A 15214-nucleotide genomic window follows, 5' to 3' on the forward strand; every position below is an offset into this window, starting at 1 on the left:
CCAGTAACAGGCTAGTGCCCAGCACCATGAGGTCATTATAAGTGCCAGCAAATGCAGTGCCCAGTGCCAATGAGGACCATACCCAGTAACAGTTAGGCCAGTGCTTAGCACCATGAGGTCAATATTAGTGTCAGCAAATTCAGTGTCCAGTGCCAGTGAGGTCCATACCCAGTAACAGCTAGCCAAGAGCCCAGCACCATGAGGTCAATATTAGTGCCAGCAAATGCAGTGCCCAGTACAAATGAGGTCACTGCGAAGCAGCAACAGTGAGGTTAGTGCTCATTGCCAGTGATGTCAGTGCCCAAAGCTCGCCCCATATGGTATGCTGGGGCAAGTGTGCTCCCTCTACCATATACAACGCAAACATGTCATACGCATGCATACAGCCAACAACATGTATGTGCCCTTGCCTGGATCTCCTCATACCTCTCTAATCGCCACTTCACCACCTCTTTTAATGGTTCCTCCTCAACTCCCACACCCCTCTCGGTTGGAGTCCCCCAGGGCTCTGTTCTGGGCCCCCTACTGTTCTCAATTTACATCTCCTCTATTGGCAAAGTCATCTCCCTGGGCTTCAAATACCACCTATATGCCGATGATACCCAAATCTCTCTCCACACCCCTGATCTCTCCTCCCACCTCCTGGATGTCAGCTAGGTTCCTGAAGTTTAACCTGGATAAAACAACTCATAATTTTCCCGCCCCGCTCTGCACCACCCCTCCCAGATATTCACATCACTATCAACAGCACTACCATCCGCCCTACCTCCCAGGCCCGCTGCCTGGGCGTCACCCTAGACTCTGCCCTCTCCTTCAGCCAACACATCCAAAATGTTACCAGAACCTGCAACTTCCACCTTCGAAACATCTCCAAAATCCGCCCCTTTCTGACCCCAGACACTTCCAAGCTTCTCATCCATGCCCTCATCATCTCCCGCCTTGACTACTGCAATGCCGTACTATCTGGCCTCCCCTTAAAACGCATTGTACCCCTTCAATCAGTCATGAATGCAGCAGCTAGACTCATCAGACTTTCCCACTACTATGCTTCCACTTTTCACCTCTGCAAAGCCCTACACTGGCTCCCTATCAGCTTCAGGATCAGTTTTAAGGTTTTGTGCCTTACCTACAAATCTGTGCACAAGACCTGCCCAACCTACATTTCTGAGCTTGTCAACAGATATATACTTGCCCGTCCCCTCCGGTCCTTCAATGATCTCCGCCTGACCTCCCCACGCATTTCTCATTCCCATGCACGCTTACAAGACTTCTCAAGAGCTGCCCCCACCCTATGGAACTCTCTTCCACTCCCCCTCAGACTCGTTCCTTCCTTCAACACCTTCAAGCAAGCCCTCAAAACACATTTCTTTAAAATAGCCTACCCCATATCTACCACACTCTAACTCACTGTCAATCACCCATCCACAGTCCTACCTTATATGTCCCCCCACCCTTTAGATTGTAAGCCTTGGCAGGGCCTCCCCCCTCCCTTCGTGTGTCCTTCTTAATTTTACTACCCCAGCAATTACACCCTTCTCATGGACTAACTCGTACTTGTTTTGCCGGGTCTCTGTAAACCGCATTTTATACCCTAATTGTATGTATAACCTTGTGCTATGTTGAATAACCGTTTGCTACCTCTCTGTCTGACACTCCTTGTTGCAATGTATGTATCCCTATTTATTGTCCAGCGCTGCGTAATATGTTGGCGCTTTATAAATACAATAAATAATAATAATAATAATGTGCATATATACAACATGCATATATACAGTATTTACCTTTTCAACAGGAGCGATGTCATTTTCCATTTCCATTGACCTTGGCCTCAGTTTAATTGGTTTGTCTTTGAAAATATCCCCAAAGCCAAATCCCCTGATCTTTTTTGCTTGACTTTCTGCTCCACTTGTTCCATTGGTCCCTTCTGATTTGGAGTCCCCGCCATCACTCTCTGAGCCAGCAGTATCTCTGAAGCCTGCAAGAAAGGAGACAGTAATTGCCATGACAAGCTTTTCAGATGATAGCAACTGTAGAAAGCAAAATACATTGCAAAGGTAAAAACAAGATTATGAAAGTCATTGTGGTTTTGTGGTTTGTATAGGGGTTTATCAAACACAAAATCAAAGTCAGAGGTTGAAAGAGCTCATGGGAACAGACTGCAGTCATCCAATGATCACTCTTTATGACAGTTACATAACACTGAACATGTACTATATATATATATATATATATATATATATATATATATATATATATATATATATATATATATATATATATATATATATATATATATGTGTGTATACACTATGGTGACACCTTCAATTTTACACTAATCTCAAGACAAAGTTTTTTGGCCTAGAAAATCCAACCAGTTTCCTGATTTTCAGTTCAGTTATTGCGAGCAGAGCAGGATCATCCACCAGGCAACCTAGGCAGGTGCCTTGGGCTTAGTGGGTGGCAAAGGGCCCACATGCCACCTTCTCTGACCTCTCTCCACTTCAGATTACCAAAAGAACCAAACTTTGCGCGCGGCAGATCGCCGTGCTAGCAGTTATTGCACTTTCATGAATCAAGCCCCTGGTGCGTTACCATACTGCAAACCACTATACCACAATGCGCCTGCCACACTGTGACCAACCCATAGGTGGTGCATTGCAATGCGGTAAGCCGCCTTACAAAGTGGTCATTATACCGCAACGGGGCCAAAGAGTATGTATTTACTCAGTCTTTGCTAATAGTTACAAGAGACACCTCTTTTAACCTGTGGCATCTTGGTGTTGCTTTCGCAATCCAGTAATATACAACTATTCCCACAGTCCAACCTATGATTTAACTTAAAGGACACCTGACGTAAGAGGTATATGTAGGCTGCCGTATTTATTTCCTTCAAAACAATACCTGTTTCCTGGAATCCTGCTAATCTTACTGGCTTCAATAGTGTCTTAATCACACACCTCTCAATAGTGTCTCAATCACACACCTAACGGCTGGTATACACAAGGCAATTTCCCATCTAATCGATAAGGTCCGATCTACTCCCGATCGTGCAGTACTGATCTGAAAATCACTTCCGTCCGCAATCTGAAGCAGATCAAACATGCCAGGAAATTACTCATTCGACCCCTTGATCTGACGAGAAATTGCATTGTGTGTACCAGCCTTAAAGGAGTTCTCTTGCATCCTAAAAATCAAACAAGCTGACACTTACCTGGGGCTTCTATCGGCCCCCTGCAGCAATAATGTTCCAATTCTCTGTTCCCCGCCGCCGGTCCCGATGTAATCACACGAGTGATTACGCCATGGCCGCGTACGTCATTGGGAGCTTACTGTGCAGGCGCAGTACAAGAAAACTTCAAACTGCGCAGTAAGCTTCCGATGACGCGCGTGGGAGCGAGCACTATTCGTCTACTTGGACAAATATTAAACCGGGAACGGGTAATCAGAGGAGGACAGCGTGGGACATTACAGCTGCAGGGCCCATAGAAGCCCCAGATAAGTGTCAGCTTGTTTGATTTTTAGAATCCCACAGAACCCCTTTAAAACAAACATCAAGTTAATCTTGTCAGATTTTTGGCAGAAAAATCTGATCTGCATGCTTGTTCAGGGTCTATGGCTGCCTACATGTGTTGGAGGCAGAAGATCAGCAGGACAGCCAGCCAATATGAATTGTTTAAAATTAAATACATAAATAAAGGACCAGTATCATGAAAAACTGTAAAATTTAAAATACTTGAAAACACATATAAAAAGTACATTTCTTCTCCGACTAAAATGTGCTATAAATTACTTTTCTCTTATGTTGCACTGACAGGGTTTGGATTAGCCCATTTCCTTGTAGGGGATTATCAGGGTTTTGTCAAAAGCACTCAGGGCTCGTTCACATCTAGGGCATTTTCAGCACTTTTTTAAGCACAGGCGATTTTCAAAATTGCCCTAAAAACGCTTGTGCAATGATTCCCTATGAGAGAGTTCACATCTGAGCGGTTTGTTTTCGATCAGCTCAGTAAAGCGGTGCCTGTACCATTTTTGAGGGGATTTTGCCTCGAAGGGAAGGTATAGGAAAGACACAAAACGCTCACAAAATCGATTTCTGCAGCAATTGAGTTCACGTTTTTAAGAATAAATACATTGTATTTATTCTTTTCCGGGTCAAAGAGTTCACTTCCTGACTGACGTCAGGAAGTGACAAAGCTGAATCGCTCTGTAAAAGCGATTACCAAATCGCTTTGCACAAAATCGTAGCGCGCAGTGGAGCCCCGGGAGAGAAAAAAAATGCTAAAAAAAAAATCAAAAATCGCTGCTGTCAGATTTTAGATGTGAACAATGCCTCAGTGAATGGCAGTTGCTCTGTCCAACTGCCAGAATAATGTGCAAACAGGTAGTGTGGGCGGCCTGCATCTTTGTATTGATCCTTTCCAGGGAGTGCTTTGGTAAAGAATAAATTAAATACTGAGAATCCCCCATGAAGAGGTGGACTAGTCAAAAACCTGTCAGTTCCGTCAGATTTCTACTTACTACTGTAATATCACTCTCACTTTAGGTTACCTCTAAAGAACTTCAAAATCAATCCAATGTAAAACAAACTATTTAAAAGAGCATCCTGTAACTATGCACAAATATACAGTAATAAAAGTGTTTGTACTTGTTCACTTTAACAGTACACACAGTAGACTGTCACCTGAAATGCCCACAAACTACAGTTTTGCGTAACAGAAACCCAGCACATGAACACTGGTTTTCAGTCCTTTAATTATTCTTTTGTTAATTGTATTCTAAGCAATACTTTAGTTCTACCCACAAATCACACTGTCCTATGTTCTCCTTTGCGTACTTGGCTCTCACGAGTACCTGTCTGTCCTTGTGCCTTTTCTTTGGCAAGATGCCCGCACAGTAATGAGAGCTGGAGCTGCTGAATTACTTGAAGTCTTCTAGCATCTCCATCTGCAGCAATAATTATTGCCCACTCATTTTAACATTCTGGAAAACTGACATTACCCTTCCTTAGACGGTATAAAAGGAATTTTAAAAAACTCCTTTAAACAGACATAATGGACTTTAAAAAGGACATGCGGTGCACAGGAGGTAATTAGCTAATTGAACTGCTTTCAACCAGGTACGCACCGCTGATTAGTTTTAAAGCAGAATTAATGGTATCATTTGAACTAAAGCTTTCAGGGAGACTTTGTGTTTCAGCTTCGCATTGATTAAAAAAAAACTGAGCAGGGGTAATACAACGCCTTTTAAATAGAAAGTCTTTCATTTATTTATTTGATTAATTCATGTGGCTCTAAAATACTGGCAGCTCTTTGGTCAATGTAAAGAATTGTTCACTTCACTTCATGCCAATAAGGGGCTTAACGTGGAACTAAACTTTCAAGTTTTAACTCTGGTGTAAGTTTGACACCCTGGGTTAAGTTCTAAGAACTACCTCTTAAAAAAAAAAAAAAGTTAAAATTTACTTTCGCTTTCTCCTGGAAGCCTAATTAGCGTCACAGTTTAGTGAATACATCCTGTGCATAGCAAAATAATGCGGATTTTTGCAAGATTCCCCAATTTACCCCTACGTAGTGAAACTCAGCATTTCTTTGCTCTAAAAAATTATTTACAACATAAAATCTACTACCACAAAAAAAAATGTAGCCGAATAGCATTCAAACAGTTAAACACAGCATTTTGTTCTTCAGTGGAAAGCTCCTTCCTTCAGTGGGCAGCTTCTGGCCACATCCAAAGAGGTAATAATATTTTATTTTGTTTACATTCATTTAGAACTGCTACATACCTAGCTGTACTGAAAATGAGCTCTCTGCTGTAGAAGCAGAGAGATATGAGAAGTGATCACTGGATAGATTTTAATACATAAATACAGCAGCTATGCAATAAAATGCAATGGCAGTTTTAATAGCAGATAAACTGTACTTTGGGACATTGTAATTTGTAAACAGGCAATATTATTATGCACAAAAGCAAATATAGTAACTGCATGGGAAGTAGGAAAACACATTTTTATTGAATGTTATGTCAGAGGTTTATTCCACTTTAAAGGTGTGTTCACACCATGCGCATTGCTTCATGATGTAGGGTCATTATTATTATTTTTTATTATCTATATATAGTGCTAACACCTTCCTTAGCGCTGTACATACTGGTACAAAACAAACCTTGGGGAACAGGTACAAGAGAAGTTTGAAACTCTACAATCAGGACATCCAGCCATACAAGCAGGGGCGTAACAATAGACCCTGCAAGGGATGCATTTGCAGGGGGGCCCAGAAGCCACAGGGGGCCCAGTCTTGAGGGACAGACAACTAAGGGCACAGAGAAAAAACTTTCTGCTCTCTGCACAATTGTTCTAATTACTGCATCTGCTCAGCCACTGATAAGGAATCAAAGTTTTGCAGACAAAGATTTGTAGACAGTCCCTATTCAGTTTTCTTCTGTACAGCGCCCAGCCCCTACCCTGTTGGGAGGGGTCCCCATCCAAAGTATCGCAGGGGGCCTGGTGATTTCTAGTTACGACCCTGCATACAAGTACACATATATACGTACATAGGGAAGGTCCCTGCCCTTGCGAGCTTACAACCAAGAGGGCAAAGTTACAATCTGGTCATGTTCATAACTATGCGTTGTTACGGGCCTTTCTACAGTGTGTTTCTGGATAACGTGTGCGATACCAAGCACATTACATAGCAATTTTTCAAGCTATGAAAATAATGTACACGTTATAATGTGAACAGTGTGTGTTACCTTATGCTAATTATTGCTAGAGAGTCAGTCCTCTGTTACACTAGAATGTACAATATATATATATATATATATATATATATATATATATATATATATATATATATATATATATACTGTATATCCCATATAATAAGATCCCTATCGCTGTGTCCACCTGTGTCCGTGTGTTGTGCGGATGAACTTCAGACAGCGAGGAGGACGAGGCAGGGGGAAAGGCGTACGTGTGCACATGCTTTGGTGCGCAGGGCGGCAGTGCTTGCGTTGCGTGGGGGGGGGGGGGATGGCAGCCTAGCACCTGTTTTTCAGGCAGGCCTTTTAACTAGTGCATATTATATACCGTATATACTGAATATATTATCCTTGGAAATTTAACCAGTGTTTGAATTGGAAGAGAATTGTAGAAAAGGACTCTTTGTAAATATCAGCTGTCCTGGGATCAGGAACAGCAGAAGTGAAGAGATTGATCTATTGTAATCTGAAAAAAATATCCTCAGCCACATACAAGTACAGATCTTTAAGATGATAACATATTGTTCATTGGTGGCTCAATACATATGCTGCATTATTAGCTCCGGGTTTTTAACAATCGCCAGCGATGCGGAGAGTTAAAGGTTTTTATCATAGCTGGTCTCTGGGTGATGTCACTGCCTGACAATCACTGGCCGTTATTCATGTTAAAGAAGGAAAGTGACATCACTTCCTGAACCTTATTCTGTGACACTTAATGAGCATGCATCTGTCTGCTGCCATTCAATTAATAAACATGAATCTACTGCCATCTCTAGATTTCACACTGACGGCTGGAGACTTGGCAAACAGTGCCCAGGACCATGCTATACAGTGCAATGTCACAGTCTAATTAGCTGAAAGTGCTAGCCCTGCCTCTTGCAAGGAATCCGTTATTTGTTTAGTGCTTTCATTTCCTTTTTGTTTCATTTTTATTTCTCGTGCAAAAAAAAACAACGTTACATTTGTGACTATTATTAGTGTGAATTAGGACCAGTTCACTGTACTGGTCAAAAATTGATCTGTGTAAAAACTGATCTGTGAAACAGATCAAATTTTATTGGGCATCCTTTTTTGATCCGTTATCTCCATTTCCGTTATCATGCGGTGGATGCGACGCATCCATCGACCTGGAAAAATCGCTCCCTCACCAAACTTGCATCCCGTTTGGTAGAACAGGCCAAGCGTATCTGTTCCAACGGAGCGATGTGAACGAATGCTATTCATCCGTGCACACCCATTGGGATCCAGTGTGTTATGGTCTGCTAAACGGACCGTTTTCATGTGAACTGGCTCTAAACAGCTGAAGACAAACTTATGCCTGGCACACACCATGCAATTTCCCGTCAGACTTATGGGTCGATTCGATAATTTCCAACAGGTCCGATTTGATTTCGGATGAATTTTGTACAGAGGTGATCAGAAAACCAATTGGACAATCATTCGATCAGAAAACATGATCGGAAATCAGATCTGTCAAGGAGGGGAAATTTCGGTGCCCAATAAATACAGAGAGTGGGGGCCAACTCTCAATATTTATCGGGAATTGTGGGGGCCTACATTTCCCCTCATTGTCAATAATTACTATGGCAGTGCCCGAAAATTAAAGTTTTTGCCTTTTTTTCCTGATGCCGGGGACAGTTAAGGTTAGGTGTGGGGTCTCACAGTGGAAGTTAGGAGTAAGGGGGGGGGGGGGGGGGTTGCGGTGGTAGTGGCGGGGTTAGGTTAGGAGTGTGCGGGGGGTTTGCAGCGGCAGAGACAGTTAAGATTAGGCGTGGTGGGGGGTGGTTAGCGGGGACGGTCAGTTAAGGTTAGGTGTTGTTGGGTAGGAAGGGTTAGCCACTGGGGTTGTGGTGGGGACGATTAGGGTTAGGCATCAATGGTAGGAGGGTGCAGGGCGCCCTTTTTTGACTTACATGGTGTATAAGTTCAGTCTTGTCACTCTTCATGCAGATAGAAATGGTTGATGAAATGCAGTTCATTTTAAGTTGGTGTAAATTTTATATGCCATGGGCGGGTAATTTACGGATGGAGTGGATGAGTTACTAACCCTGGCACCTGCCGATTCTTGCATCACTAACACAGAGGTTTACATTACATGTTATTTATTTTACAAGCTTGGTCCTCTTTGAAGTGGATATCCAGTGATAAAACAAATATTCTATGGCTCCTCTTCTCCTGTAAGGGTTAGAGCTACCTGCCAGGTCTCCCTCTTGTGAATCAACGGGTAATCTGACAGGAAATTACATAGTGTGCAGATGTCCAAAGTGTTCTCGAACGATAATAGGATCAATTTTTCCGTGATAACTTCGGAAAATAAATTCCGTTATTGAACTGGAGTAGTTTGGACATGACAGAAATAATCATCCGATTCCCGTCGACTATACGGGAAATAGCATTGTGTGTGCCCAGCATAAATTGCCCCTAGTCTACAATGACTATGGTGGGGTTATGGTGAGATTGTGAAGCCCTGTGAGGGACAGTTAGTGACAAGACTATATACAGGGAGTGCAGAATTATTAGGCAAATGAATATTTTGACCACATCATCCTCTTTATGCATGTTGTCTTACTCCAAGCTGTATAGGCTTGAAAGCCTACTACCAATTAAGCATATTAGGTGATGTGCATCTCTGTAATGAGAAGGGGTGTGGTCTAATGACATCAACACCCTATATCAGGTGTGCATAATTATTAGGCAACTTCCTTTCCTTTGGCAAAATGGGTCAAAAGAAGGACTTGACAGGCTCAGAAAAGTCAAAAATAGTGAGATATCTTGCAGAGGGATGCAGCACTCTCAAAATTGCAAAGCTTCTGAAGCGTGATGATCGAACAATCAAGCGTTTCATTCAAAATAGTCAACAGGGTCGCAAGAAGCATGTGGAAAAACCAAGGCGCATATTTCAGAGCTGCAACATCACTGGAGTGCCCAAAAGCACAAGGTGTGCAATACTCAGAGACATGGCCAAGGTAAGAAAGGCTGAAAGACGACCACCACTGAACAAGACACACAAGCTGAAACGTCAAGACTGGGCCAAGAAATATCTCAAGACTGATTTTTCTAAAGTTTTATGGACTGATGAAATGAGAGTAAGTCTTGATGGGCCAGATGGATGGGCCCGTGGCTGGATTGGTAAAGGGCAGAGAGCTCCAGTCCGACTCAGACTCCAGCAAGGTGGAGGTGGAGTACTGGTTTGGGCTGGTATCATCAAAGATGAGCTTGTGGGGCCTTTTCGGGTTGAGGATGGAGTCAAGCTCAACTCCCAGTCCTACTGCCAGTTTCTGGAAGACACCTTCTTCAAGCAGTGGTACAGGAAGAAGTCTGCATCCTTCAAGAAAAACATGATTTTCATGCAGGACAATGCTCCATCACACGCGTCCAAGTACTCCACAGCGTGGCTGGCAAGAAAGGGTATAAAAGAAGAAAAACTAATGACATGGCCTCCTTGTTCACCTGATCTGAACCCCATTGAGAACCTGTGATCCATCATAAAATGCGAGATTTACAAGGAGGGAAAACAGTACACCTCTCTGAACAGTGTCTGGGGGGCTGTGGTTGCTGCTGCACGCAATGTTGATGGTGAACAGATCAAAACCCTGACAGATTCCATAGATGGCAGGCTTTTGAGTGTCCTTGCAAAGAAAGGTGGCTATATTGTTCACTGATATGTTTTTGTTTTGTTTTTGAATGTCAGAAATGTATATTTGTGAATGTTGAGATGTTATATTGGTTTCACTGGTAAAAATAAATAATTGAAATGGGTATATATTTGTTTTTTGTTAAGTTGCCTAATAATTATGCACAGCAATAGTCACCTGCACACACAGATATCCCCTCTAAAATAGCTAAAACTAAAAACAAACTAAAAACTACTTTCAAAAATATTTAGCTTTGATATTAATTCATTTTTTGGGTTCATTGAGAACATGGTTGTTCAATAATAAAATTATTCCTCAAAAATACAACTTGCCGAATAATTCTGCACTCCCTGTACAGCACTGGAGACGATGTCAGTGCTATATAAATACTGAATAATAATAATATACAAAGTTTATGATATTACTAGGTTGATGCCTTGTTTTACTTTATCATAAAAAGGAGACCAGCCACTGTCAGGATTGCAGAGGGCACTCCCTATAATGTGTTGGGCTTGCAGCAGTGGCAGGTGGAATACTCCTGTCACTCAGATCTTGTCTGAAACACAGAAAAACAATTATGGGACTCATCTGACCAGCCTGCCAGTGATGGTCTGATAACAGGCTGAGTTGTGAGACACAATGCCAGTCAGGCCCCAGCTCTCAGGCTCAAGAGCAGCCTTGGGAAAATAATGGCTTTTAACTCATATAACATGAGCAGAGTTAAGAGCTTCCCAGTAAACGCTGCAAGGTTAATACAGCCAGGGAAGCGAGACTCGCGCAATTCAATCTCCTGAATGAAAATGTAAAGCATCTTTTAAATAAGGTCATTGCTGCTCTTCAGCAGACAGGAAGCTGAGCATTGTTTAACAGACTGTCAGTACAATGTGCTTCTAGCACATTCAATTTACAAACTATGACAGACCGATTCTGGGGGGTCTATTCATAATAGATTAGATGTATGTTACACATACACACCTGCCAGATATTTATCACATTTTAACAGCCTACCGCAGCACCGCACAGGTAGCAATGTCATACCTTCCAACATTTTGAGATAAGAAATATGGACACCTTTAAGACATGACCCTGCCACGCCTCTAAACACGCCTCCACCACGCCCCTTATCATGTATACCACAAAAAATGTGTAAACAAAAACCGGTTTTATAGTTCAAATAATACTGGTCCTTTCTATTACCATTCGTTTTCATTCGTATTAATATTTGAAAAATAAGAACTATATCAGTTTAAAGTTTTGAGTCAATTAAACACACATCAGTCTATTTACATAGCTTTGAACATCAATTCTGAAAAAAGGACAAATGAAGAAGAAGGAGAGATCTGGGAGGGGGCACAGACTCAGTGTCGGACTGGGAGGTGGAAAAACTGAGGAAATCCACCTGCTGGCCAAGCAGCAGAAACCCTGTGTTATCACTCCCACTGTGAACCTGCAGCAAGTCTTCACTGTGAGCAGCAAAACCTTATTACTGCTTGGCCAGCAAGTGGATTTCCTCAGGTTTCCCACCTCCCAGTTCAACACTGCACAGACTTCTTTTTTCCCTCGTCCACTGGAGCCCTCCTTCCATACCATTTGGTCCCCTCTGTCCTGCTCTTGGTCTAGTGGTCTAGCCAGGCCTGGATTTACATCACCTGAGCATGTAGGCACAAATGTTCTGGCATCTTAGACTTCGGCCTACACAAATCCACAAACCCCTGCTAAACCGCACCACAAGTGTACTGGCTGGCCCAGCTATTACCTCTCCATTACTTCCTTTGCCCAGCATAGGTAGCCACAGGCAGAGCCGGGACAAGGTCCTCCAGCACCCAAGGCTGAGACACCAAAGTGCGCCCCTCCATCCCTGCCACCCCAGCCGTCACACACTGATTGCTATTAGACTAAGAGGCACCACAGGGCCCACAACCTCCCCAACACCTTAATTTCTAGTTATCTGGCTTGCAGTCACTGCCATGTATCCCCTTTTATTATTTCTTTCTGCTTCAAACACAATTAGAAATGACAGCTGAATGAATTCTGCGCCCCCTCCTACACTGCGCCCTGAGGCTGGAGCCTCTCCAGCCTATGCCTCGGCCCGGCCCTGGCCACAGGTGCCCCTTAGTATAAAGTAGCCAAAATGACCCCAATATTAAGCAGCCACAGGTGCCCCTTAGTTTTAGGTACCTAGTGTTGCTGCCAACTGAAAGGAGAACTATTCAGTGGAATGCAGAGAGCCAGGTGAGTAACCTCTCATTACTCTCTGCTCAAGACTTCGCATAGGGAAAGAGGGAGGGAAGCAATCGGGGGAATCAGCCGCCTTTTCACCATTAAGTGCCTGTGGGCACGAGCCTATAGTGCCTTATGGAAAATCCGGCCCTGGGTCTGCCTTGCTCTCAGCCTGACGCTGGAAGAGGTAAGCCCAAGCACTACCGCTGCTGCTGCTTCCCCATAGTTACACTACTTCTCCCCTTCCCATGTAGCATTGAAGTCTCAGGTTAGATTCCTGGTAAGAACACTATATGCATGGAGTTTGTATGTTTTTCTTGTGTTTGTGTGGGTAATGTATTGGGCACTGTTTCCTCCCACATACCAGAAACTAATAGTAAGGTCAAGTGGACAAAAAACATGGCAAAGACTTCAGCTTGTGTGCATTATGATGAATATACTCTGGAGAAAATGACAGCACAACATAAACACAAAAACACAATGAAATGGTGTCCTGGGCTGCTCAGACCTAACTGTGAAACATTCACTACATTTGGTACTGATGAGTTCTGCTCACTACATTTGCATTTTATCTGTAAACACTGACTTTGATCAGAACATGTACATATTTTGTACTGTCAATTTTGCCTTCATCTGAGAATATGCCTAAAAAGGAAATGCTAATCTTTAAAAACCTTGAATAATTTAGTTAGCCTTTAAAAGAATTAATTTCGACAACGTTATTTAACTTTTTCTTCCTAGCAATGATAACAAAATGTATCACTGCACACTCAGGGTTAACACCCCCTACTTCCTTATGTTAATAATGCTATTTTAGTCTTATTTCGCCACACAAAGAGCAATGAACAAAATGAGGAAATGAATTTGTGGCCAATCAGAATACAGCAAAGTCCCTGTTATCCAAAACTAAGGCAACCGTAAGTCTCAACTATACGGCATTCCTGAGGGGACAACTGGGACTATTATTTGGGGTTTTGGGGGTTCGCTGGCCACAAAATACTCACCGAGCCTCCAGCGACGTTCTGCAGCTCCTATTGGCTTTCTGGCATCCGTACACGCCCCCGACATGTCATTTGAACTGACCAGGGTTATGTGACACCCAGGAAAGTCATACACGGAGGACATCACAAAGCCAACAGGAGCCTGCTAGGAGCTACAGGACATCGCTGGAGGCTTGGTGAGTATTTTATGCAGCAGAAAGGGGGAGGTTTGTGCTTCTTCGGCCGGTTGCTCAAGCAATCGTCAAGCACATGTATCCGGCATCAGGTGATATATCCGGTGCTGGATAATGGGGACTTTGCTGTATTTCTCAAGGAATTTCAGAAATGTAAACTAAATATTATTGGCTAGTAAGAAAAAAAACCCGCTGCCCTTACATTTACACAGAGCAACAGTAGGCTGTGATCCCTTATGTCACAAATAAGAAGAGATTGGACCCCACTTTCAAGTCGAATAATAAACAATCACACTAATTTGTTCGAGATTCAAATGAAGATGTCTGCATTACTACTGTATAAAGAAGGTATTTAATTTGGAATCAAAACAAAAAACAATTACCGGTATATTACCTTTCCCTACTGCTGGTGTCCAGTATTAAAGGGGGTCCCAAAATGTCTCACTGGGTAAAGATTTATACAGGCACTGTACACATAGTTTACAATGCAACTGCCTCTATTAGACTACCCTCAAAGTAACTGACAAATTTGAGACCATTGTGGTCCAGTCCAGATCTGGGCTGTCCAGTACACTGTGGTCCAGATCAGGGCGGTCCAGTCCAGATTAGGGCGCTCCAGTACATTGTGGTCCAGATCAGGGCGATCCAGTCCAGATTAGGGCGGTCCAGTACATTGTGGTCCAGATCAGGGCTGTCCAGTCCATTGTGGTCCAATACAGATTAGGGTTGTTCAGTTCATTTTGGTCCAGTCCAGATCAAGGCTGTGCAGTCCATTGGGGTTCAGTCTAGATCAGGGCGGTCCAGTACATTGTGGTCTACATCAGGGCTGTCCAGTCCATTGTGGTCCAGTCCAGATCAGGGCGGTCCAGTCTATTGTGGTCCAGATCAGGACTGTCCATTAGAAATGGCCCGAACCTCCAATTTTAGGTTCACGAGCCCAGTTCGCAAACTTACAGCAAAAGTTTGGTTCGCGCAAACCGAAATAGACTTCAATGGGGAGGCGAACTTTGAAAACTAGAAAAAATTAGGCTGGCCACAAAAGTGATGGAAAAGATGTTTCAAGGGGTCTAACACCTGGAGGGGGGCATGGCGGAGTGGGATACACGCCAAAAGTCCGGGGGGAAAATCTGGATTTGACGCAAAGCAGCATTTTAAGGGCAGAAATCACATTGAATGCTAAATTGCAGGCCTAAAGTGCTTTAAAACATCTTGCATGTGTCTACATCAATCAGGGAGTGTAATTAGAGTACTCCTTCACACTGACACACCAAACTCACTGTGTAACGCACCGCAAACAGCAGTTTGCGTAGTGACGGCCGTGCTGGACTGGTGCGCACCATAGCGAGATTGCTCTTCCTCACTCAGTGATGTCAGGCAATGTCTGACTGCCTTATCAACTTTCAATGGTTCTTTCTCTACCATTGTTAAA

At 43.2% G+C, this 15214-nt stretch overlaps 1 protein-coding gene across 3 annotated transcripts in view; it reads right to left on the reverse strand.

Annotated features, from left to right (window-relative positions):
* LOC137546932 (SH3 domain-containing kinase-binding protein 1-like) overlaps nt 1–15214 on the reverse strand; it is a 516647-nt gene that overhangs the window by 177792 nt on the left and 323641 nt on the right. For all 3 annotated transcript variants that reach the window (XM_068269991.1, XM_068269992.1, XM_068269993.1), the window contains one exon: nt 1782–1975. In XM_068269991.1, the coding sequence (XP_068126092.1) occupies nt 1782–1975 (194 nt within the window). The remainder of the gene's footprint in view (nt 1–1781; nt 1976–15214) is intronic.

The sequence above is a fragment of the Hyperolius riggenbachi genome, chromosome 2 (assembly GCF_040937935.1).
Source record: "Hyperolius riggenbachi isolate aHypRig1 chromosome 2, aHypRig1.pri, whole genome shotgun sequence".
Taxonomy (NCBI): Eukaryota; Metazoa; Chordata; class Amphibia; order Anura; family Hyperoliidae; genus Hyperolius; species Hyperolius riggenbachi.